Source organism: Chiloscyllium plagiosum, unplaced genomic scaffold (genome assembly GCF_037043375.1).
Source record: "Chiloscyllium plagiosum isolate Xiang-an unplaced genomic scaffold, Cpla_swu_hap1 HiC_scaffold_23, whole genome shotgun sequence".
Taxonomy (NCBI): Eukaryota; Metazoa; Chordata; class Chondrichthyes; order Orectolobiformes; family Hemiscylliidae; genus Chiloscyllium; species Chiloscyllium plagiosum.
In genome coordinates, this window is record NW_028270161.1 from 56467599 (window position 1) to 56492359 (window position 24761).

The 24761-nt window shown below is 43.8% G+C and overlaps 1 protein-coding gene across 1 annotated transcript in view; it reads right to left on the bottom strand.

Moving 5' to 3' along the window:
* itpr2 (inositol 1,4,5-trisphosphate receptor, type 2) overlaps positions 1-24761 on the bottom strand; it is a 136119-nt gene that overhangs the window by 59643 nt on the left and 51715 nt on the right. The window contains exons 17-20 of the mRNA XM_087999698.1: positions 22561-22671; positions 17929-18024; positions 16235-16351; positions 12495-12605 (exon numbers count right to left, since the gene is read on the bottom strand). Of these exons, the coding sequence (XP_087855824.1) occupies positions 12495-12605; positions 16235-16351; positions 17929-18024; positions 22561-22671 (435 nt within the window). The remainder of the gene's footprint in view (positions 1-12494; positions 12606-16234; positions 16352-17928; positions 18025-22560; positions 22672-24761) is intronic.

The following is a 24761-nucleotide window of genomic DNA, read 5'->3' on the forward strand; positions in this document are numbered from 1 at the left end:
ATTATCTTAGATGACTCAATCAAGTCACCTCTCAACCTTCTTCTCTCTAACAAAAACAGCCTCAAGTCCCTCAACTTTCCTTCTAAGACCTTCCCTCCATACCAGGCAACATCAGAGTAAACCTCCTCTGCACCCTTTCCAAAATTTCCACATCCTTCCGATAATGCAGTGACCAGAACTGTACGCAATACGCCAAGTGAGGCCGCACCAGAGTTTGAAAAGCCGCAGCATGACCTAATGGTTCTGAAACGCGATCCCTCCACTAATAAAAGCTAACACACCATATGCTTTCTTAACCTATCAACCTGGGTGGCAACTTTGAAGGATCTATGTACATTGACACAGATCTCTCTGCTCACCTACACTACCAAGAATCTTACCATTAGCCCAGTACACTGCATTCCTGTTAATCCTTTCAAAGTGAATCACCTCATACTTTTCTGCATTACACTCCATTTGCCACCTCTCAGCCCAGCTCTGCAGCTTATCTATGTCTCTTTGCAATCTACAACAACCTTCGGCACTATCCACAACTCCACCGACCTCAGTGTTGTCCGCTAATTTACTAACCCATCCTTTGACACCCTCATTCAGGTTGTTTATAAAAAAAAACAGCAGCTGTGGACCCAACACCGACCCTTGTGGTATATCATTAGTAACTGAACCCCACGATGAACATTTCCCATCAACCACCACCCTCTGTCTTCTTTCAGCTAGCCAATTTCTGATCCAAACCGCTAAATCACCCTCAGTCCCATGCCTCCGTATTTTGTGCAATAGCCTACCGTGGGGAATCTTATCAAACGCCTTACTGAAATCTAAATACACCAAATCAATGGTCACCTTCTCAAAAAACTCAATAAGGTTTGTGAGGTATGACTATCCCTAATCAACTTATTCCTATCGAGATAATTATAAATCCTATTTCTTATAACCTTTCCCAACATTTTATTCACAACCGAAGTAAGGGCTCCCCGGTCTATAATTACCAGGGTTGTCTCTACTCCCTTTCTTGAACAGGGGGGTAAACATTTACTATCCTCCAGTCTTCTGGCACTGTTCCTGTAGACAATGATGACAAAGATCAAGGCCAAGGGCTCCTCTCTGGCTTCCCAGAGAATCCTAGGATAAATCCCATCCAGTCCAGGGGATTTATTAACTTTCACTTTCCAGAATTTCTAATGCCTCCTCCTTGTGAACCTCAATCCCATTTAGACTAGTAGCCTGTTTCTCAGTATTCTCCTCGCCAACATTGTCTTTCCCAGTGTACATAGTGGTGAGAATCATCCATTTAGTGCTTCCCCTATTTCCTCTGACTCCATGTACAACTTCCCACTACTGCCCTTGATTGGCCCTAATCTTACTCTAGTCATTCTTTTATCCCAGAGACACCTACAGAAATGTTGTAAACATCTGCTGTGGTTCTGTTCGCCGAGCTGGGAGTTTGTGTTGCAGACGTTTCGTCCCCTGTCCAGGTGACATCCTCAGTGCTTGGGAGCCTCCTGTGAAGCGCTTCTGTGATGTTTCCTCTGGCATTTGTAGTGGTTTGAATCTGCCGTTTCCGGTTGTCAGTTCCAGCTGTCCGTTGCAGTGGTCGGCATATTGGGTCCAGATCGATGTGCTTATTCATTGAATCAGTGGATGAGTGCCATGGCATGTTGTAAACATTTCCAGCCATGGTTAATCTGTTAGATTCAGTCATCGAGAGTAGGCAGCTATTCACATTCAGCTCAAAGCAATTTGGGAACAAAAAGCTCATTGCAGTAAAAGTGACTATGAAGTAGTTAGATTGTCCTAAGCTGCTTTCCTGGTCTGATCTCTAGTCTGTATCAGTGAGCTGGGCTTATAACTAGCCTTGAAATTTCCCGAATATGTCACACCACTCAGAGCAGCGAGAGGTGAGCAATAAGTACTGGTCTTACTAGTGACATCCGCATTCCAAGAGTGAATTTTAAAAGGATGTATATGTCACCCTCAATCATTTGCTTTGGTTTGACATTTGCTTATGGCTCATTGTTACCCCATTCTTTAGCATATTAGTTGCAGAAAGTGCTGCCATTTCTAGAGTTAATTTGGATGTAGTCAAATTAGGAGGTTTCCTTTTAATAGGACATAGCCGAGACTCAGAGTACCTTGTACACACTGATAGTTACTGGGCTGAATAACTGACTGATGGGGGAGTTTAAAATTGGTCACTTTGTGTGGAAGATGCTTTGTTCCACTGACTGATTTGTTGAGTGAGTAAATTGCACGTCAATTTCAATACATGGTGAATGATTCGATCTGCTGTTACTTGGAGTCTCACTGGACTAAGCCTACTAGGGACAGACTGCTGGTCGTTGTTTATTTCATGTCCAGGAACAAAATGAGACTCTCCAAGTGTGAACATTGTAAGTGTGGCAGATGGAAAATTTGTACACCTTTAAAATGTTTGATGACATTAGCAACTTAGTTAACTGTTGAAATCAGGGGTTTAAGGACAAGCTTCTGAGAAGTCTTATGCCCTCATTGGGGCTGTCAACGGTATCTACCACATTTCCCACACTTGTGTTCTCATCCTTTGCCCTCCTTTACTATTGGGTTCTCCATGTTTTCACCTTTCATGACACCAGTCTACGTAATCATGGAATCAGACTCATGCAGCATGGAAACAGGCCCTTCAGTCCAACTCACCCATGCTGAGCAGACATCCCAACCTGACCTAGTCCCATTTTCCAGCATTTGGCCCATATCCCTCTAAACCTTTCCTATTCATATACCTGTCCAGATTCCTGAAGAAGGGCTCATGCCCGAAACATCGATTCTCCTGTTCCTTTGATGCTGCCTGACCTGCTGTGCTTTTCCAGCAAAACATTTTTAAGTTCAGATTCCTTTTCAATGTTGTTATTGTGCCTGCCTCAACCGCTTCCTCTGGCAGCTCGGTCCATACACGTACCAACCACTGTGTTACATTACTCCTCAGGCCCTTTTTAAATCTTTCCCTTCTCACCCTAGATCGATGCCCTCTAGTTTGAGTCTTCCACTTTGGAAAAGTCCTCGGCGATTCACTCTACCCATGCCCCTCATGATTTTATAAGGTCGCCCCTCAGCCTCCGATGCTCCAGTGAAAAAAGCCCCAGCCTACTCAGCCTCTCCCTATAGCTCAAACCCTGGCCAACCTCCTTGTAAATCTTTTCTGCACTTTTTCAAGTTTAACAACATCTTTCCTATGGAAAGGCGACCAGAATTGAACACTGTTCCAAAAGTGGCCTCACCAATGTCCTGTATAGCCGCAACGTGGCGTCTGAAATCCGATGCTCAATGTTCTGACCAATGAAGGCATGTGTACCAAATGCTGCCTTCACCATCCTGTCTACCTGCGACTGCACTTTCAAGGAACTACATACTGCACCCCTGTGAATCATTTACTATGATTTCCATCTCCTTTAATTTGATATCAAGACTAAATATGCCTTGTGTTAGTGGACAGTGAAAAAAGTTATCTCAGAGTATAACAGGACCTTGATCAGATGGGCCAATGGGCCGAAGAGTGACAGACGGAATGCAGAATCACTGAATCCCTATGGAAGTGAGGAAGCAGGCCATTTGGCCCTTCTTGCTCACACCGACGCTCTGAAGAGTAACCCACCCTGACCCACCCTATCCTGTAACCCTGCATTTCCCGTGGCTAACCCACTTAGTCTGCATTAGGGACAATTTTTCCATGGCCAGTCCATCGAACCTGCACATCTTTGGACTATGGGAGGAAACCGGAGCACCCAGAGGAAACCCACGCAGACACTGGAAGAATGTGCAAACTTCACACAGACAGTCACCCGAGGCTGGAATTGAACCCGAAGTGAGGGACCTCAGCACCAGCTGAGCCTCTGTATTTAGATAAAGCTCCTTGCCCCACTACTGCTCTCTTTGGCTTGGTCTTTCAATCTGCTCTGATGTCCACTCTATCGCAGACCTCCCTCCAGTCCTTCACCCACTTCGTCCTTGGTCACAGCTGATCATACTTTAAACCTCTCGTGTTCTGATCAAAGGCTGCAGAGCTGAAACATTAACTTGGTTTCACTCTCCATGGATGCTGCCAGACCTCTATATGAAAAAAAAAATTCGTTCTACAGGATGGTTTTATAGGGATGGTGTGTTAGTAAACCATAACAAAAGGTGAGTCAGCATTTCCTGTTCCCTTGCAGATTCATCCACATAAAGCTTCACCTCCCACAGCACTGTTAAGGACCAAACCACTTACGATGAAGAATGTGGGTTGTCAAACTGTAGTAAGTGACGGTTATAGTTGGACACTCGTGTTATACTCAATACTTGGCTTTTCATATGGAAGCTGATTAAGTAAAGGTTATCAATGGTAATGAACTTACAGGAATCCAGGATGATCACATTTCTGTATTTTGCTTTAAACATGCAAAATGCCCTCAGTCACTTCAGGGATATTGGTATATGGAGTACAATCCCTGTACCATATCGGTTTCCTTATTTTAGGAAGAATGCAAGTGTGTTGGAAACAGTTCAGACAAGATGTACATCCCTGCAATGAGAAGGTTGCCTAATGTGGAAAGATTGAACAGACTGGGCTTGTAGCTGCTGAAGTTTAGGAGAGTGAGAGGCAACTTGATTTAAATGTGTAAGATCCAAGGGGTCTTGACAGTGGCTCAGTGGTTAGCACTGCTGCCTCACAGCACCAGGGATCTGGGTTCAATTCCAGCCTCAGGTGCCTGTCTGTGTGGAGGTTGCACATTCTCCCCGTGTCTGTGTGGGTTTCCTCCGGGTGCTCCGGTTTCCTCCCACAGTCCAAAGATGTGCAGGTCAGGTGGATTGGCCATGTTAAACTGCCCGTAGTGTTCTGGGATGTGTAGGACAGGTGCATTAATCAGGGGTAAATGTAGAGTAATAGAGTAGGGGAATAGGCTGGGTGGGTTACTCTTCGGAGGGTCGGTGTGGACTTGTTGGGCCAAATGGCCTGTTTCCAAACTGATTCTAATAAATATGGAGAGTTATACAGCACGCAAACAGACCCTTTGGTCTAACCAGTCCATGCCGAACATAATCCCAAATCAAATTAGTCTCTCCTGCCTGCTCCTGGCCCATATCCCATCCTACTCACATACTCATCTAAATGTCATTTAAACATTGTCACTGCATCTGCATCCACCACTTCCTCAGAAAGTTCATTCCACACACTGGCCACCCTCTGTGTAAAACGAATTATGCCTCATGTCTTCTTTAAATCGCTCTCCTTTTATCATAAAAATATGCCCCCTAGTCTTGTAATCACCCATCCTAGGGAAAAGACACCTACCATTGACTCTATCTATATCCCTCATAATTTTATAAACCTCTATAAAGTCACTCCTCAACCTCCTACTCTCCAGTGAAAACAGTCCCAGCCTTTCTTTATAACTCAAACCTTCCATACCCAGCAACATCCTGGTAAATCTCTTCAGAATCCTCTCTAGCTTCATAATATCCTTCTTGTAACAGGGCAACCAGAACTCAACACAGTACTCCAGATGAGGCCTCACCAATGTGTGATGTAACCTCAACATGACTTCCCAACTCCTCTCCTCAAAGAATGAAGGCAAGCGTGCTAAACACTTTCTTAACCATCCTGTCTACAAATGACATAAACTTCAAAGAATTATGCATATGAACCCCTTGGTCTATCTGTTCTAAACTACCACCTAGGGCCCTAATAATAACTGCATAAGTCCTGATTGTCCACTTGAGAGAGAATCTATAACTAGGGGTCACTGATCAAGAATAAGGGCATCATCCAATTAAGATAGAAGCAACTTTTTTTCTTTTTAAGAGAGGGTTGAGTATCTTTGGAAGTCTCTTCCTCAAAAAGTGACAAAAGCAGAGTCTTTGAATATTTTTAAAGCGAAGGTAGATAGGTTCTTGATAAACCGGAGGGGGGGGGGGGGGGGGGGGGGGCGTGAAAGGTTACAAGGCAGGAACGTGGAATCATCATATCAGCCATGATCTTATTGAATGACAAAACAGGCCCCATGTGTCAAATGGGCTACTTCTGCTCTTAATTCATGAGGTGGTGTAACAATAGGCTTGAGGGACAATTGAGCAGGATCATAATGAATGGAGGCACACTTTGGAAATGAATTCCAGTGAGTCAAATCCAACAACTCAGTATTCAATGGTTCAGCAGCTGAAGAACTGAGCCCACAAAAGGTGAAATAAATCTGAAACTGAACTCCAGTTTCAGTGACCATGATGCTACCGCCAATCGCAGTGAGAACACAGCTGGTTCATCAATGTTCTTTTTGGAAGGAAACTGCTGTCCTTATTCAGTCTGGTCCATACGTGACTCCAGTCCCATAGTAACATGGCTGACTCGCAACTGCCCTCTGAAACGCCTGGCAGTGCCAGGGCAATTAGGTCTCCAGAGGCCTTGCTAGCAACGCCCACAACCCATTGGGGGATAACAAAATGGAGGAGAAATTCTGACAGGGCATTTCGAAATGGAGAAGCTCTCCCATCAATATATTACAAAACTTCTTTCAATAAAACAAGTGGAAGATTTAAAAAACAGCCCGACCACCGATCTCCCATAGCCCCCCCCCAACTTTGGCTTGGCCCGAAGATTCTACTGCATCTATCAGCCTGGGTTTAAACATGTAGCAAGGTTGTGGACTCAAGTCCCACTCCACAGACCCAAGTAACTACTTCTGATTAACACTTCACAGAATCCCTACTAGGGTCATAGAGATGTACAGCATGGAAACAGACCCTTCGGTCCAACCTGTCCATGCCGACCAGATATACCAACCCAATCTAGTCCCATCTGCCAGCGCCCGGCCCATATCCCTTCAAACCCTTTCTATTCAAATACCCATCCAAATGCCTCTTAAATGTTGCAATTGTACCAGCCTCCACCACATCCTCTGGCAGCTCATTCCATACACATACCACCCTCTGCGTGACAAAGTTGCCCCCTAGGTCTCTTTTATATCTTTCCCCTCTCACCCTAAATCTCTGCCCTCTAGTTCTGGACTCCCCGACCCCATGGAAAAGACTTTGTCTGTTTATCCTATCCATGCCCCTCATAATTTTGTAAACCTCTACAAGATCACCGACGCTCCAGGGAAAACAGCTGTGCAGGAAGAGGCCATTTGGCCCATCAAGCGTGCACCAACCCTCCAATCAGCATCCAACGCAGACTCAGATCCACCCTACCATCCCCACGGCCTAGTTAACCGACACATCTTGGAACTGTGGGAGGAAACTGGAGCACTCAGCAGGAGAACGTGCAAACCTCTACACAGTCATCCAAGGCTGGAATCAAACCTGGATCCCTGGGGCTGTGAGGCAGCAGTGCTAATCATTGTGTCACTGTGCCACCCGACTTCAGCGCAGCACTGAAGGAGTGTAGCACTTTCAGAGGAGCTCTCTCTTGGATGACATTTCTACTGAAGGCCCTGTCAGGTTAACACAAAGTCTGAACTGTAGGGTAGTTCTCCCTTGTTCCTGCCCAGTATTCATTTTCAACTTCACATCACTAACCACAATTACCTGGTCACTATCTCATTGCTGGGTGTGGGCAAGTTATGTTTCTGACAGTATGGCAGTAACTTGACATCAAAAGCATTTCATTGGCTGGGGAATATTTTCAGATCATGAAAAAAATGCTGAACACTTGCAAATTGTTTCTCGGCAATTTTCGAGAACTCTTCCCATCTGAAGTTGATATGTAGTTTATGGCCACTGTTATTATAATAATGAGCCTTTAATGGTGCTCTCACACTTTCAGTGTAACTGAGGGAGACGTCATAAACAACGACTGCTCAAAAGAGCAGTGAATTATCACAGTTGTTTCTTTGTCTTGTCAGTGTAAAGGCTTTCTTTCAAAAGCATCTGACAGTGAGATCAGAATGCTCTTTCTGAGCTATTGAGAGACTGGCTCAGAGTTAAAGGGAACTGCAATTTGTAAAGAAGTGACAGCCCCACTTCCAGATGCAGAGCCATTGTAACTGGAATGTTATGTACTGTTTCTTCTTCAGTTTATGCAAATACTCACTGCCAGTCACCTGACACAGCAGATCATAGAATCCCTAGAGTGTGGAAACAGGCCCTTTGGCCCAACAAGTCCATACTGGCCCTCCAAAAAGTAACCCACCAGACCCATTCCCCTACCCTATTACTCTACATTTACCTGTGACTAATGCACCTAACCTACACATCCCTGAGCACTGTGGGCAATTTAACATGGCCAATCCACCTAACCCGGACATCTTTGGATTGTGGGAGGAAACCCACGCAGACACGGGGAGAATGTGCAAACTCCACGCAGACAGTCACCTGAGGCTGGAATTGAACTCTAGCCCCTGGTGCTGTGAGGCAGCAGTGCTAACCACTGAGCCACCGTGGTCATGTTTGAAGCTGACTGCAACAAGAAACTCCACGTAGAGAAACACCGGTCCAGAGGAATTTTGAGAGAAGGCAATATTTAATGCTTTTTGTAAGCTTGAGTCTCAGAGATTCACAAACCCTAAAGTGAATGGGATTTATTCTCTTTACCAGCAGGCACTGAGTGACTTTACCAGAGAACTATTCCTCCAACAAAGCACTAAAGAAGTCAACGGCTTCTACTTGTAGTTAACTCTACTTCAGAACACAACATTACACAGACACACACACAGACACACACACAGACACACACACAGACACACACACAGACACACACACAGACACACACACAGACACACACACAGACACACAGGCCATTCAGCCCTCTGTTGTCTGTTTGTTCTTTGAAAGTTTTCCAACTAACCCCAATTGCAATTTTCTCCTGCTCAAGTAAATGCCCCTTTCAAAAGTTATTGCTGAACTCGTTTCCATTAGCCACTCTGGCAGTGCACTCCAATTCATCATCACTCACTGGGCAAAACAAAATCTAATTAAGCACTGGCTCCTTTTCCAATCTGGTGACTGATATTGCTGCCAGTGAAATAGTTTCTCTGAATGTTCTCTGTCAAAAGCCCTACCTTTTGGTAAATGTACCAATGCTCCCCATGCTGGGGTCTGCTCTTAGGAGAAACTAAACTAGTCACCTCACCTAACCAAACTCAGTCAGCCCAGGTACTATTCAAACAAAATGCATGCATAAATGCTCCAATACTTGGCCATCCTTCTGAAAGTGGGATTTAGAAGGGGATATCAAACTGCACTGTTTCAGAATTGCCTTAGCTCAAACCACTGGCCTCCCTGTTCCTGGGACTCTTGAATCCTCATACCAGAATGGATCACCTCTTGTTTCTTGGTGATAGATTTGTCTAATCAATTCCATTAACCTGTCTGAATGCTTTTGCAGTCAATGCAACCCTACATTTACAATATTGTCTTGTCGTCTGCAAGTTATAAAATTATTATCTGTACAATTCGAGACTCCTCAGATACTGAAACACCATAATCCAAATACAGCAAGACCTGGACAGTATCCAGGCTTGGGCAGACAAGTGGCAAGTAACATGCATGCCAAACAAAAGCCTGACAATGACCATCTCTAATTGGAGGGAATCCAATCACGGCCCTTTGCCATTCAATGGTGTTAACGTCACCGAGTCTCCCATTATCAACATCATAGGGGTTACCATTGACCAGAAACACAAATGGATATAAATGCCAGGGCTACAGGAATCCTGCAGTGAGTGACTCCCCAAAACCTGGCCATTATCTACAAGGCATTAGTCAGGAGTGAGATGGAATACTCCCCACTTGCCTGGTTGAGTGCAGCTCCAACAACACTCAAGAAGCTTGACACCATCCAGGACAAAGCAGTGTGTACTATCCACAAGATGCACGACATAACGTGTCCAAGATTCCTTAAACCGCACCCTCCAAACTCATGACCACTACCACCAAGACAAACAAGGGCAGCAGATACTTGGGAACTACTGCACTTGGAAATATATCCCCATTCCTTCAGTGTCACGGAGTTAAAATCCAGGAATTCCCTCCCTAAGGGCATTGTTGGGCAACCTACAGCTGATGGACTGTAGCAGTTCAAGAAGGCAGCTCACCCCCACCTTCTCAAGGGGCAACTCGGGACAGGCAGTAAATGCTGACCCAGCCAGCAAGACCTACATCCCATGAGTCAATTAAAAAAGCCCAAAGTCCAGACTGGTTAGCAAGGTTAGGTCTTATGGAATACTGGGAGAACTAGCCATTTGGATACAGAACTGGCTCAAAGCTAGAAGGCAGAGGGTTGTTTTTCAGACTGGAGGCCTGTGACCAGTAGAGTGCCACAAGGATCGGCGCTGGGTCCACTACTTTTCATCATTTATATGAATGATTTGGATGTGAGCATAAGAGGTATAGTTAGTAAGTTTGCAGATGACACCAAAATTAGAGGTGTAGTGGACAGTGAAGAGGGTTACCTCAGATTACAACGGGATCTTAAATAAGATGGGCCAGTGGGCTGAGAAGTGGCAGATGGAGTTTAATTCAGATAAATGAGAGGTGCTGTATTATGGGAAAGCAAATCTGAGCAGGACTTATACACTTAATGGCAAGGTCCTGGGGAGTGTTGCTGAACAAAAAGACCTTGGAGTGCAGGTTCATAGCTCCTTGAAAGCGGAGTCCCAGGTAGATAGGATAGTGAAGAAGGCGTTTGATATGCTTTCCTTTATTGGTCAGAGTATTGAGTACAGGAGTTGGGATGTCATGATGCGGCTGTACAGGACATTGGTTAGGCCACTGTTGGAATATTGCGTGCAATTCTGGTCTCCTTCCTATCGGAAAGATGTTGTGAAACTTGAAAGGGTTCAGAAAAGATTTACAAGGATGTTGCCAGGGTTGGAGGATTTGAGCTCTAGGGAGAGAGGTTGAATAGGCTGGGGCTGTTTTCCCTGGAGCATCAGAGGCTGAGGGGTGACCTTATAGAGGTTTATAAAATCATGAGGGGCATGGATAGGATAAATAGGCAAAGTCTCTTCTCTGGGGTGGTGGAGTCCAGAACTTGAGGGCATAGGTTTAGGGTGAGAGGGGAAAGATATATGAGAGACCCAAGGGGCAACTTTTTTACGCAGAGGGTGGTACGCATATGGAATGAGCTGCCAGAGGAAGTGGTGGAGGCTGGTACAATTGCAACATTTAAAGGGCATTTAGATGGGTATATGAAAGGAAGGGTTTGGAGGCATGTGGCCCAGGTGCTGGCAGGGGAGACTAGATTGGGTTGGTATATCTGGTCGGCATGGACAGGTTGGACCGAAGAGTCTGTTTCCGTGCTGTACATCTCTATTGACTCTATGACATTAACCTACATCCTCGACGTTTCATTGTAAATATGAAGATACATATTTTTGAACAGGTTTCAAGTCCAGACTTTCAGGTGAGAGTTTTAAGTCAGCCACAACACATAAAACACCCATTCCACTAATGACACAATCAATTCACACCCATTTAACCATTAATTTATCCATCTTTATTCCCTCTCTCCAAAAGGTCTCATGTACCCCCCTTTCAGACTTAAATAGCTGATTATAGGCAAAACCTCCAAACCCTTTGAACTCAGTCCAGTTCCCAATCTGACCGGATAATTTTCCATCCAAAATATGCCTCAAGGAAGAGCAGCATTTCTGAGCTTTACGAATTAAAGACTTTCCCTCATTCCTCTACAAAGATAGAACAATGTCTTGCCTTCCGTAAACTTGAGCTCATCCAAAACTCTTGGTAATGGTGTCCTCCCTTTCCTCAAGTGGGCGGCACGGTGGCACAGTGGTTAGCCCTGCTGCCTCGCAGCGCCAGAGACCCGGGTTCAATTCCCGACTCAGGCAACTGACTGTGTGGAGTTTGCACATTCTCCCCGTGTCTGCGTGGGTTTCCTCCGGGGGCTCCGGTTTCCTCCCACAGTCCAAAGATGTGCAGGTCAGGTGAATTGGCCATGCTAAATTGCCCGTAGTGTTAGGTAAAGGGGTAAATGTAGGGGTATGGGTGGGTTACGCTTCGGCGGGTCGGTGTGGACTTGTTGGGCCGAAGGGCCTGTTTCCACACTGTAAGTAATCTAATCTAATCTAATCTAATCTAATCAAGTACCTTTCACCTATTACCCCTGTGCTCCCTAACCCATTTTGGTGCCAATTGTGCAACACCTTGAATTTGAAATTCAGGAATTTCAGAAAATGTCCATGCTCATTCCCTTCCTTGGTTCTGCAATGCCTTCCGACCCCACAACCCTCTAATAGATCAGCGCCAACTCTAGCCCCTTGAGTGTCCCTGTGATCAATTCCATGTACGTGTGCAGGGTGAGCACATGTGTGGTGGGTGCGTGGGTGGTGTGTGTGTTATATGTAACATTGCGGTGTGGGTCAGCATTCTGTGAAATCGCTAACATTTAAGTAACAGAGAGTTTGCTACGTTTGACTGTTGCAAAGCACTCATTATGTTCAAACCTGCCTGTCACGAGGACAAGGGTTTCAGTAGGTGGCCAGCAAAGCCAGCTGTTTGAAAGTTGAATTGCAGTGCTGTCAGCGTACCTCAATCTGTGCAGTGTGATTAGCATAATATGTTACAGCTTCACTGCCTTTGTCCTGAGGCTCTGAACCTGGTTTGAGCTTCTGTTGCAGCAGCTTGTTGTGTTGTGAAAGCTGGAGAAATAAAAACCAAAAGGATGTCAGCAGCTTGTAAAAAAAAACGATAATCAAACAACGACAGGATTTGTTATTGCACAACAGCTGACTATTCAGCCCTTCCAGATCTCCGAGCACCATTCCTCTGTCTCCTCACTGTCACCCTGCAAGTTCGTCTTTTCCAACGAATATTCTGATTTCCTGTGTCTGAAGTAAACTGAGGGGCGGTTGATCACACACATGGCAGAAACACATCATATTTTGAACACACAAGTGTGGTTGCCTGCTCTTTTCTCGGCTGGCATCTCAGTGTAATGCTGAGGGAACGCTCCAAGGCTGGAGGAACCACCTCTCACATAAAGCCCTGAATCAAGTTTCCTCCAGGTGTTCTAGTTTCCTCCCACAGTTCAAAGACGCAAGCAGATGGGACTAGTTTAGCTTGGGATTATAGTCGGCATGGACTAGTTGGACCGAAGGGTCTGTTTCCATGCTGTATGACTCTATGTACAGGTTAGGTGGATTGACCATGGGAAATGCAGGGTTACAGGGATAGTATAGGAGGGTGAGTCTGGGTGGGATGCTCTTCACAGGGTTAGTGTGGACCGATTGGCCGAACGGCCTGCACCCACACCTTAGGGATTCTATGATTCTATAAAGGTCCTGGAGTTGAAATTCCAAGACTGATCTGTCAGCTCAGCTGAACATAAAAGGGCACGTGGGACTATTCAAGAGGAGCCGGGAGAATACCCTTGATGCCCTGGCCGTCCTTACTCTCTTGAACAAATTCAACGAAACAGGCTAAGTTGGTCAGCCATTTCTGCTGATTGTGGGATCTCCCTGTGCACAATTTGGCAGCTGCATTTTCCTACTGAAGGACAGTGGCCACACCTCAAAGGGCTTCACTACTGGCTGTGGAATCATGTGAGCTGCCTTGAGGTGTAATGGATGCAACAGTGCAGCGTCCAGGCTGTGTTGGTGAGGCAGGGACATTTTGGATAAATAATCCTGAGGATGGGAGCTCAATTTTCACTCCTGCTGGGGATTCAGATACCCAGACAGTAAATGTGGTGCTTGAAGTTGTTGGATTGTCATTTAAAACAAAGAGATCACCGGTATTCTCCAGGAAAGGAAACCTGCCATTCTTGGGTCTTTGAATCTGATTCTGACTATTCAACACTTGCTGTATTTGTGAGGAAGTTTCTCAGCTGCTCCCAGAAAATATTCAACCTGGTTCATGGTAGCATGGTAGAAAGACTATCAGGGGTTCAGGAACATCATTCTCCCAGGGAGACAGGGAGATTAAGAAGGTGTTTAGCATGCTTGCCTTTATTGCTCAGATCTTTTGAGCATTGGAGTTGGCACATCATGTTGAGGTTGTACAGGACATTGGTGAGGCCTCTTCTGGAGTACTGTGTGCAGTTCTGGTCGCCCTGTTACTAAGCTGGAGAGGGTTCACAAAAGATCCACCAGGATGCTACTGGGAATGCAGTGTTTGAATTTTAAGGAGAGGCTGGGATTTCTTTCTCACTGGAGCGTAGATGACCTTATAGAGGTTTATAAACTCCCAAGTGGTGAATGACAGATGTCTTTTCACTACAGTGGTAGATTTCAAGGGGGCATATTTTTAAAAAGGTGGGAGGAGAAAGATTCAAAAAGGACAGGATGGAGCAATTTTTTTTTTTTTTTACACAGAGAGTGGTTTGTATAAAGAATGAACTGCCAGAGGAAGTGGTGGATGCAAGTACACTTACAACATTTGAATGACATTGGGAAGGATATGAACCAAACGCAGGCAGGTGGGACTAGTTTAGTTTGAGATTATGGACAGCATGGACTGGTTGGACCGAAGGGTCTATTTCCATGCTGTAGGACTGTGACTCCACAATCTGCCAGGGAAACTAGGGATGGTCAGTAAACGCTAGTCTTGCCAGTGAGGCCCACATCCCAGGTCAGAATTCAAGAACCTGCTGAAAAGTAATCATTGTACCATCATGAAGAGCATCTCACTTCTCCTCAGAATCAGGAAGATAAGATTTTGGCCTGGTACTGAAGGCTAGCATTGTTTACAACTGCATTTGTTGTCACAATTCTTCTAAACCCGAGCCTGGTCAGCTCAGGACTTTTTTTTAAAAAACTAACAAAAATGCAATGGCTATTGAGGAACCAGATTGGAAACCTGTTGCTGAACAGGGAAACAGAGCTCTAACAGAAAATGGCGGGTTCAACTCATTTTTATAACCACGTCAAAAATCATGGGAACAACACCAAATATGAAGGCCAGCCAGATATTAACACTCTGCAGGTGAACATTTTTACATAAAGCCTCCCTGATGCTTTACACAAAATGGATATGATAAAAAGATGCTATGCCATCTCCCACCTGTATTGTCAATATGTAACTGAGCTCTGGTCTAGAGACTCGATCACAGATTCTAGCTGACATTCCAGTGCAGTACTGCAGGACCTCTGGCCAGTCATGGGCTGCTGACTTTCAGAGGTGACATTAGACTAAGATCCTGCCTGCCCTCTCGGGTGAAAGAGATTGAGGCTTGCATTTTTGGGATCACAGCATGTCCCAATGGCTGATTAAATTAAGTCATTATTGTCATGTATGAGATGCAAGGGTTAATTAGAGATTTAGAATCATAACAGCCCTACAGTCCCACCCAAACCCCTGCCCCATCCCTGTAATCCTACATTCCTGGACAATACTGGTCAATTTAGCATTGATAAATCCATCTAATCGGCACTTTTTTGGACTGTGGGAGGAAACCCATGCAGACATGGGGAGAACGTGCAAACTCCAGACAGTCACCAGAGGCTGGGATTGAACCTGGGTACCTGGCACAGTGAGGTAGCAGTGCTAACCGCTGAGGCACCAAGACAGCCCATTTACACTAACCTGAGATGATAGGACCTTGTTTTAACAATGTGTCTGAATGAGGGATATAAAAAGGTTGTTTTAAAACCTCCTCTACAACATTAGGGATTTCTCCTCAGTGCTCAGGTCGATATTTATCACTGAACTAACAAGTAAAGTCAATTAAAATAAAAGTACTACAGATGCTGGAAATCTGAAACCAATAGGTAGTGCAGGGTCTGGCAGCATCCATGGTGAAAGAAACAGAGTTGATCCTTCAAATTCTTTTATGCCTCTTCTTTGGAACTAAAGGCTAGTATTGAACTTAAGACTCAGTGCCTCTCTCCAGAGAGGCTGCCAGATCTGTTCAGTTTTTCCAACAATTTCTGTTTTTAATTCCTGAACTTCAGTTCTGAGGAAGGGTCACTCAACCCCAAAATGTTAACTCTGATTGCTCTCCTAAGACACTGACAGACCTGCTGAGCTTTTCCAACAACTTCTGTTTTTGCAACTAATCAAATGCCGTCTGCAAACTAGCTGGTATGTTTCCTACATTACAACTGCACCTGCATTACTTCAGTAGCTGAAAGGGTTGTGGGACGTTGTAAAGGCATTATGTATTCTTTTCTTTGTAAATATACTGTTCATGACAATTAAAAGCTGGTTATTTGATACCCACCATGGAGAAATGTGCAGGAAGAGATTCCGTTTCATCTGATACAACCCAAGATTTTCAAAGGGATTGAGAAAACATTAAGCTGTAAATACTCTTAATTTATCAACATACCTGATGAGCCAATATATAAATGTTATGGCCAACATCCTTCGGTGAGATACATTCCTCTGAAGTTTCGTCGTTATCCACCTCCTCACCTTGACTGTAAGCATTCTTTATAACATCAACCTTCAAAAGAAAAGGCATTCAGTTTTGCACAGTGAAAGCTCCTTAAGGCAGTGTGTTAGTGTACGGACAACAGGAAGATGGATTGTTATAAAATTGCTTCATGCTATGCAGCCCTGAGCGCAATGTCAACTACTGTGTGCTCCAGTCAAGTGCTGGGAAGCATGGCTAATTTCGCTGAGATTAGGTCTCAACAAATTTTGGGCATGGCTCAGATGGCCAAGGTCCCAGTGAATTGAACCGAATTTATGGTCATGTGTACTGAGGGACAGTGAAAAGCTTTGTCTTGCAAGCTATACAGGCAGTTCAGAGTTAAATAGCGTTGATAAGTAAATAATAGGTAAACAACGGCAAAAACCAAAACACAGGTACAGGTGAATGTAAAGAGTTTGAGAGTCCATTCAGTATTCTAACAACAGTCGGGTAGAAACTGTTGTGAAACCGGCTGGTGTGGGTGTTCAGGCTTCTGTACCTTCTCCCCGATGGTAGAGGTTTTAGAAAAAAATTGCCAGGATGGGATGGATCTTTGAGAATGCTGGCGGCCTGTCCTTGACAGCGGGCCTGGTAGATGGATTCTATAGATGGGAGGTTGGCCTTTGTGATCGTCTGGGCTGAGTTCACCGCTCTCTGTAACCATGCAGCAGCAAGAAAACATTTCCAACCAGAAGCTCCCCATCCACCATTCCTTATTCTTTCCATTGTTGCTTTGTGGGGTGTGAGTAAGGGCAGCATTTGTGGCCCATCTCTTCATCAGAGTGGAAGTTCATGGGACAGTTAAGAGCCTGTCATACTGCTGAGTGTATAAAGTCTTGTGGAGGCCAAACAGGGTAAGGGCTGGCAGAGTGGTACATTTATTAGGATTTTTACAATAACTCGACAATAGTTTTTCATTTGCTCATGGGATGTGGGCGTTGCTGGCAAGATCAGCATTTAGTGCTCATCTCGATTTGCCCAGAGGGCAGTTAAGAGTCAATCACACTGTAGTGGGTTTGCAGTCAGACCAGATTATAGGGGAGACAGTTTCCTTCCCTAAAGCACATGAGTGAATCAGATGGGCTTTTACAATAATGGACAAAAGTTAAATACTTGCCATTAGCCTAACTTTTTATTTAGGATTTTTATTGAATTCAAATCTCACATCTGCCATGGGATTCAAACTCATGTACCCAGAACGTTAACCCGATATTCTGGATTGTTTGCCCAGTCTTATCCCAGATTTATTAATTGAAACTAAATTCCACTCCGGCTAATAAAATCTGAACAATAGTCTTGTGACATCCTTTAAAGGTCACTTTGGAAATAGTTTCAAAACATGTACTTTTTAAATGAACAATTTGACAAAAATACAAGTCAAGACCTGAACTCATTCATTTAGATGGACAGACAGTAAAAATCAGGGCCTGTTATAACCTTAAAGTTGTAACAATCCATCTAATTTGCTTTGGGATGATCGAAAGACAAATAATAATTGGACATTGTTGCTTGACGAAAAATAGATCTTTGCAAAGCTGTTGGGAGTTGGAGCTACATTAGTGAATAATACAGTGAAAAAATTCAGCATAACATTTTCAGTTTCTTACCAATTCTTTAGGTCGCATGTTGTATAGAATTCTTTCTGCATTTTCACTATCGTGTCTGCTTTCCATGATGGCAAGTAAAAGCTTAGAAGCATTGTTCTGTTTTATTACAAACAAACACAAGACATTCATTAGAACAACACCAGGCAACGTATTACCGGCAAGTCAGATCCCTGAATAATGTGTGATGTGATAGATCAGCTTTCTCATTGAAACATGGTCGCATTAAGCTGCAGAGTTTCTTTAACGACAGAACAGACATATCTTGAACAAAGGATGAAAACAAAACTGACTAAATGCAAAACACAATTTGAAAGATTTTAAAAACACACAGCAAAACAAAGTCAAAATCCCATTTTCCAACATTATCAAATCTGGAGAAATTGCCTCCGTCAGATCTCATAGTTTGACTTTAACAGATTCTCTGCAGTTCCTTGCTGCGAACTGTGAATACACACAAAACCGAGAGCTTGGATGTTCTCAGCTTCTAAAAACCTGCATATTTTTAACCAAATACTCCTGCTCTGGAAACTTCACAAAGTAAATTTTTCTACTCTAACTGTGCTTTCCCCTAAACTGTTCTTTACTCATTTCTCGGAGAGAAATTGTATTTACTTCTAACCTCAGGTCTTCAGTGAATGCCCTAAAACTATTAATCTCTGTAAAGTCGATCCTTAATTACTCTGAACCAAAACCAAGCCTAGTGGACTTCAAAGTTTACTTCACCTGTTGTCAACCACCACAGTAAAAATAATCACACACTGACACTCCAGAGGTTTCCTCTGCTCTGACACATACTGGATTAGGACTATCTGACCTAGGTACTATGTTTTTAAACCCTTCAAAAAATAGTTACTAACATACTACCATTTTTAAATCCAAAATCTATAATTCATCACTAGAGCCATCCTGGAACTCTAAAGTCTAAAGTCACATTATTTTAAAATAGGATTATTACATTCAGTAATCCATGATATATTACTGTGTACTGATGAGTCATGTTGGGCTCTCTCTCTCTTTCCATGGATGCTATCAGACTCGCTGAGTTTCTCCAGCACTTCGTTTTTCTTTCAGATCCTCATCATCTGCAGTATTTTTGCTTTATAACACCGTGCAGATTGGCTGCTGCATCTCCCACATTATAAACAATGAATACCCTTTAAAACTGCATCATTGGGACAAAGTATTTTGCGACATGAGGCTAGGAAAAGCACTGTACAATAACAAGTCTGCCTTTCCTCTTTCTAATGTGTGACTTTAGAGTCTGATGTACATGTGCTTGATACTCGACATCCTGTGAAATCACCTGTGGCATTGCTCAACACCTTTCTTATGGACAGAATAAATTGTACTTCTGTTTTGTGACTGTTCCTTGCCCGTCTTTCCTTCTCTTCAGATACATTGTTCTTTTTATCACTCTTTCACACTGGTGGTGATGGAATCTCATTGACTGTTCCCTCAGATTTCCCCTCTCATTTTTGCCAACTTGTGGAGTTGCTTTCTTACTGTTTTTAACATTTTGAAAAGGCACATGCTTGAAGATGGGTAGCAATGGGATGTCCAGAGTTCATGAAAAGCATTGTTTTGTTTTAAGTATGTTTCAGTAAATGACCATACAATGCAACAGTTATTCCAGTATGATTCATTTATACAAAACAAGAATTACATCAATGGGGGTGCTGCTTCACTCAAACAACATTTTCTCAAAGTCCAAGTCCATAAAGGTTGTCTCCCAAGTTGCAGGTTTGTGATAGGGATAATGACTTGCTGACCCAATGGGTATGATGTGTTTATCAATGATTGCTTACGGTTTATGGTCTTTGGAGAAAATAATTACTGAGAGCAGGCTTATTAGGTTTCAGTGCCTCTCTTGATCTAACTACATTTAGCTTAACCACACAAAATCGCTTTAAGCTTTCTACAGAAAAGTGGCAAACAATAGCCTCATTTCATCGGCTCAACAAAATTCCCACGTGTTTTTCAGCCAAGGAAGCAATCTTAAAATGTGGCCAGTTTTGTAATGTAGGAAATGCAGTCACTAATTCATGTGCTCCCAGAGACACCAGTCGTGACAATAAAGAGGGAATCAGCATAGAGTCATACAGCACGGAAACAGACCCCTCAGTCCAACCAGTCCATGCCGACTGCAATCCCAAACTAAACTAGTCCCACCTGCCTGTACTTTGCCTACAACCTTCCAAACACTTCTAAATAAATGGATCATTTGCCGATTAGCAAGAGGTTAACATGTGATGTGCCACAAGGATCAATGCTGGGGCCTCAACTCTTTATAGTTTATAAAAATAATTTGGATGAATGGACTCAAGGTGCGGTAATTGCATTTGCTGATGACACAACTATTGATCAGAAAGTGAGCTGTGAAGAGGAGGTATACAGTCAAAGGGCAACTTTTTCATGCAGACGGTGGTGCATGCATGGAATGAGCTGCCAGAGGATGTGGTGGAGGCTGGTAACATTTCAACATTTAAGAGGCATTTGGATGGGTATATGAATAGGAAGGGTTTAGAGGGATATGAGCCGGGTGCTGGCAGGTGGGATTAGATTAGGTTGGGATATCTGGTTGGCATGGACGGGTTGGACTGAAGGGTCTGTTTCTGTGTTGTACATCTCTATGACTCTAAGTAGATGAGGATCTGGTGAATGGAATATGGTGTAGGGATATGTGAAATTGCACATTTTGATAGGAATAATAAAACAAGCATATTGTTTAAATGGTGATAGATTTTAGAGCTCTGAGCTGCACAGGAATCGCAATAGACACAAAAGGTTAGTACACAGGTACAGCTAGGAATTAGGAAAGCAAATACTGTAGATTGTTATTGGTCATGTGGAGGGGACCTGATTACAAACAGAGGGAGGTTATGCTTCACTTATACAGCAGTGAGAACACGTTTGGGTTATGGTGTACAGAATTGGTCACATTTTATATACAGAAGGAGGCAGTTCAGAGAATACCTTGAATGGGCGAATTGTTATGAAGAAACGTTAGACAGGCTAGGCTTGTATCCGTGGCTATCTACAAGAGTAAAAGGCTTGATTGAAGCATACAAGATCCTCAGGGCCTTAACAGGATATGATGCGATTTACTGTCACATGGACCGAGACACAGTGAAAAGTATTGTTTTCTGTGCTATCCAGGCAAATCATGCCTTACGTACGTACGTCAGGGTTACAGAACAGAAAGAGGAATATAGTGTTATAGCTATAGAGAAGGTGCAGAGAAAGATCAACTCTAATATCGGAGAGGTCTGTTCAAAAGTCTGATCATGTTAGATGAAGTTTCCTCTTGTTGGAGAGGGGCTGCAGTGGCTAAGTGGTAACGTTCCTACCTCAGAGCAAGGAAACCTGGATTCAAGTCCCACCTGCTCCACAGGCATGTAATAACATCTCTGAACAGATCAATTTGAAAGTATCGAGGATCGAGAACTAAGCCCACTGTTTAAAAATAAAAATAACAATACTAAGAGGTAGAGGTGATGGGATATTGTTTTCTTAAAGACAGCTGGAAATTTTGGAAGTCACTTCCTGAAAAGGCAGTGGAAGCAGAGTGCTTAATATCATTAAGGCCGCGGTGGAAACATTCTTGAATAAGAAAGAGGGTGAAAGATTATCGGGGGAGGCAGGGTGGCTGGTTTGAGGTTACAGAGCAGGCACAATGGGCTGAATGGCCTACTCCTCTTCCTAACTCTCATATTTTAGTAAATACTCGTTTCAGACATGGGGAGAATTCACTTGGCTTTCTTTCAAATACTACTATGGGATCTTTTAGATCCAATTAAACATTACCTCATAGAATCCCTACAATGTGAAAACAGGCCCTTTGGCGCAACAAGTCCACACCAACCCACTGAAGAGTAACCCATCCAGACCCACTCCCCTTAACCAATGCACCTAATCTACACATCCCTGAATATTATGGGCAATTCACCTAACATGCACATCTTTGGACTGTGGGAGGAAACGGAAGCACAAGGAGGAAACTCACGCAGTCACTGGGAGAATGTGCAAACTCCACACAGTCGCCCAAAGCTGGAACTGAACCCGGTCACTGGCACTGAGAGGCAACCGTGCTAACCACTGAGCCACCCCAACCATAAATAGGGACCTTTTGGAATGTTTATTTCAAAAATGCACACAGTACCCTCCGGGTGCTCCAGTTTCCTCTCTCAGTCCAAAGATGTGCAGGTCAGGTGAATTGGCCATGGGAAATTGCCCATCGTGTTAGGTAAATTAGTCAGGGGTGGTGGGTCTGGGGGGGTTGCTCTGGGAGGGTCGGTGTGGACTTGTTGGGCTGAAGGGCCTGTTTCCACACTGTAGGGAATCTAATCTAATCTAATCTACACTAAATAAAGCAAAAGAAAAGTGCTTTGAGGCATGTTTTAACTTTAACATTAGTATTTGGTTTAACAAAAGGTTTGTCTGCATGCATTGTCCGATACCAACTATCAGAATGAACATACGCAAGGCAGACAACGGCCAAGATATTGTAGCTTTGCAAATTTTCTTTGATCAAATTCTTTGAATGGAATCAATATTCCCCCTCATCAGACCGACAGAAGTAGAATTAATTCTTTATAAAGAAAAACTGTTAACAATAGGCATCGATGATCTTACCTTCAGTTGTAAGACAAGGTCAATTCGGTACTTTCCGAGAGGGTTAATGTCATTGAGGATCAGTGCAATAATGATATCAATTCCATTACATTCATGGGTCGTGATGCAGGTCTGTGAGAGACAGAATCAAATATGGGTAAACTTCATTGCTTAGGGTGTTTAACTACTAATCAGAAGGAGAACAGAAATTGGTGCTGCAAGGAATTCTATAGCCAACAGCAACACAAAGGCTGCACACAATACAATGTAAACGATGGCGGGCTATTAGCAACATGTACAACCCTTTTAAATATGAAGGTCGACAAGATGGTGAGACTGCAATCGAATCACTAAACTGTAACGGTGCAGAAACAGGCCATCTGGCCCATCATGTCTGCACTGGCTTTTCCAATCAGCATCAGTTCCGAGTGCCAACCTCTTGCTTTTGCTCCATGTCACTGAACATTATTTCCCACTCAAACAATCAGCAAGTGCCCTTCTGAATGCCTCATAATCTTAGAGTTTCCATCTCTTTATCATGTTCTCTTTGATAAAGACATTCAGCAAAGTATTCATTTACTGTCTCAGACATGGCCTTTTCTCCATGCGTAAATCTCCCTCTGGTTTCTAATCAGGCCTGTTTGGTTCAGTTACTGTTTCGCCCACCAACTTCTTGTTCGAGTCAATCCTGCTCAGCTCTGCCCTTGCCCCATTGAAACTCATCCTCTGCCAATCGATTTTTCTCACTGTGTGCGTCATTCTCCAACACCATCCAAAACCTTATGATACAATGATCGCTGTCTCCTAAATGTTCCCCATTGATACTTAAGAGTCATGGAGACATACTGCACGGAAACAGACCCTTCGGTCCAACCCGTCCATGCCGACCAGAAATCCCAACCCAATCTAGTACCACCTGCCAGCACCTGGCCCACATCCCTCCAAACCCTTCCTATTCATATACTCATCCAGATACTTTTTAAATGTTGCAATTGTACCAGCCTCCACTACTTCCTCTGGAAGCTCATTCCATACACGTATGACCCTCTGCGTGAAAAAATTGCCCCTTAGGTCTCTTTTATAACTTTCCCCTCTCACCCTAAACCTATGCCTTCTAGTTCTGGACTCCCCCACCCCAGGGAAAAGACTTTGTCTATTTATCCTATCCATGCCCCTCATGATTTTATAAACCTCTATAAGGTCACCCCTCAGCCTCTGATGCTCCAGGGAAAACAGCCTCAGCCTGTTCAGCCTCTCCCTATAGCTCAAACCCTCCAACCCTGGCAACATCCTTACAAATCTTTTCTGAATCCTTTCAAGTTTCACAACATCTTTCCGATGAGAAGGAGACCAGAATTGCACGCAATATTCCAACAGTGGCCTAACCAATGTCCTGACAGCTGCAACATGACCTCCCAACTCCTGTACTCAATACTCTGACCAATAAAGGACAGCATACCAAACGCCACCTTCACTATCCTATCTACCTGTGACTCCACTTTCAAGGAGCTATGAACCTGCACGCCAAGGTCTCTTTGTTCAGCAACACTCCCTAGGACCTTACCATTAAGTGTGTAAGTCCTGCTAAGATTTGCTTTCCCAAAATGCAGCACCTCACATTTATCTGAATTAAACTCCATCTGACACTTCTCAGCCCATTGGCCCAGCTGATTAAGATCCTGTTGTAATCTGAGGTAACCCTCTTCACTGTCCACGACACCTTGAATTTTGGTGTCATCTGCAAACTTACTAACTATACCTCTTATGCTCGCATCCAAATCATTTATACAAATGATGAAAAGTAGTCGATCCATCTTATTTCCAAGAACTAGTTCCAACGACGTGTCCTTCCGTATTGGACTGGACACACCACTGTCGGAAACACTTCTGAACATAACCTTGGAATCGTGCCTCTAGCTGCCCCTTTATGTTATCTGTATCCCCGTCTATATTTGGGCAATTGAAGACCCCCAACATAATGACCACCAAGGTGGCATCTCACTGTAGTTTCTCTACATCCTTCCCACTCATTGATGGTCCATAGACTGCACCTAGAAATATAATTCGACCCTTTTTCTTCCCGAGTTATAGCTAAATTGATTTTGGACTTGAACCCTTGAGATATCCTTTTTCTCCAGTGTAGTACAATAGTACATAATGAGCCGTGCACTGAATTTCAGCTTTAACCTCAGGGTCAGTACTGAACAAACCCACTCCCATGT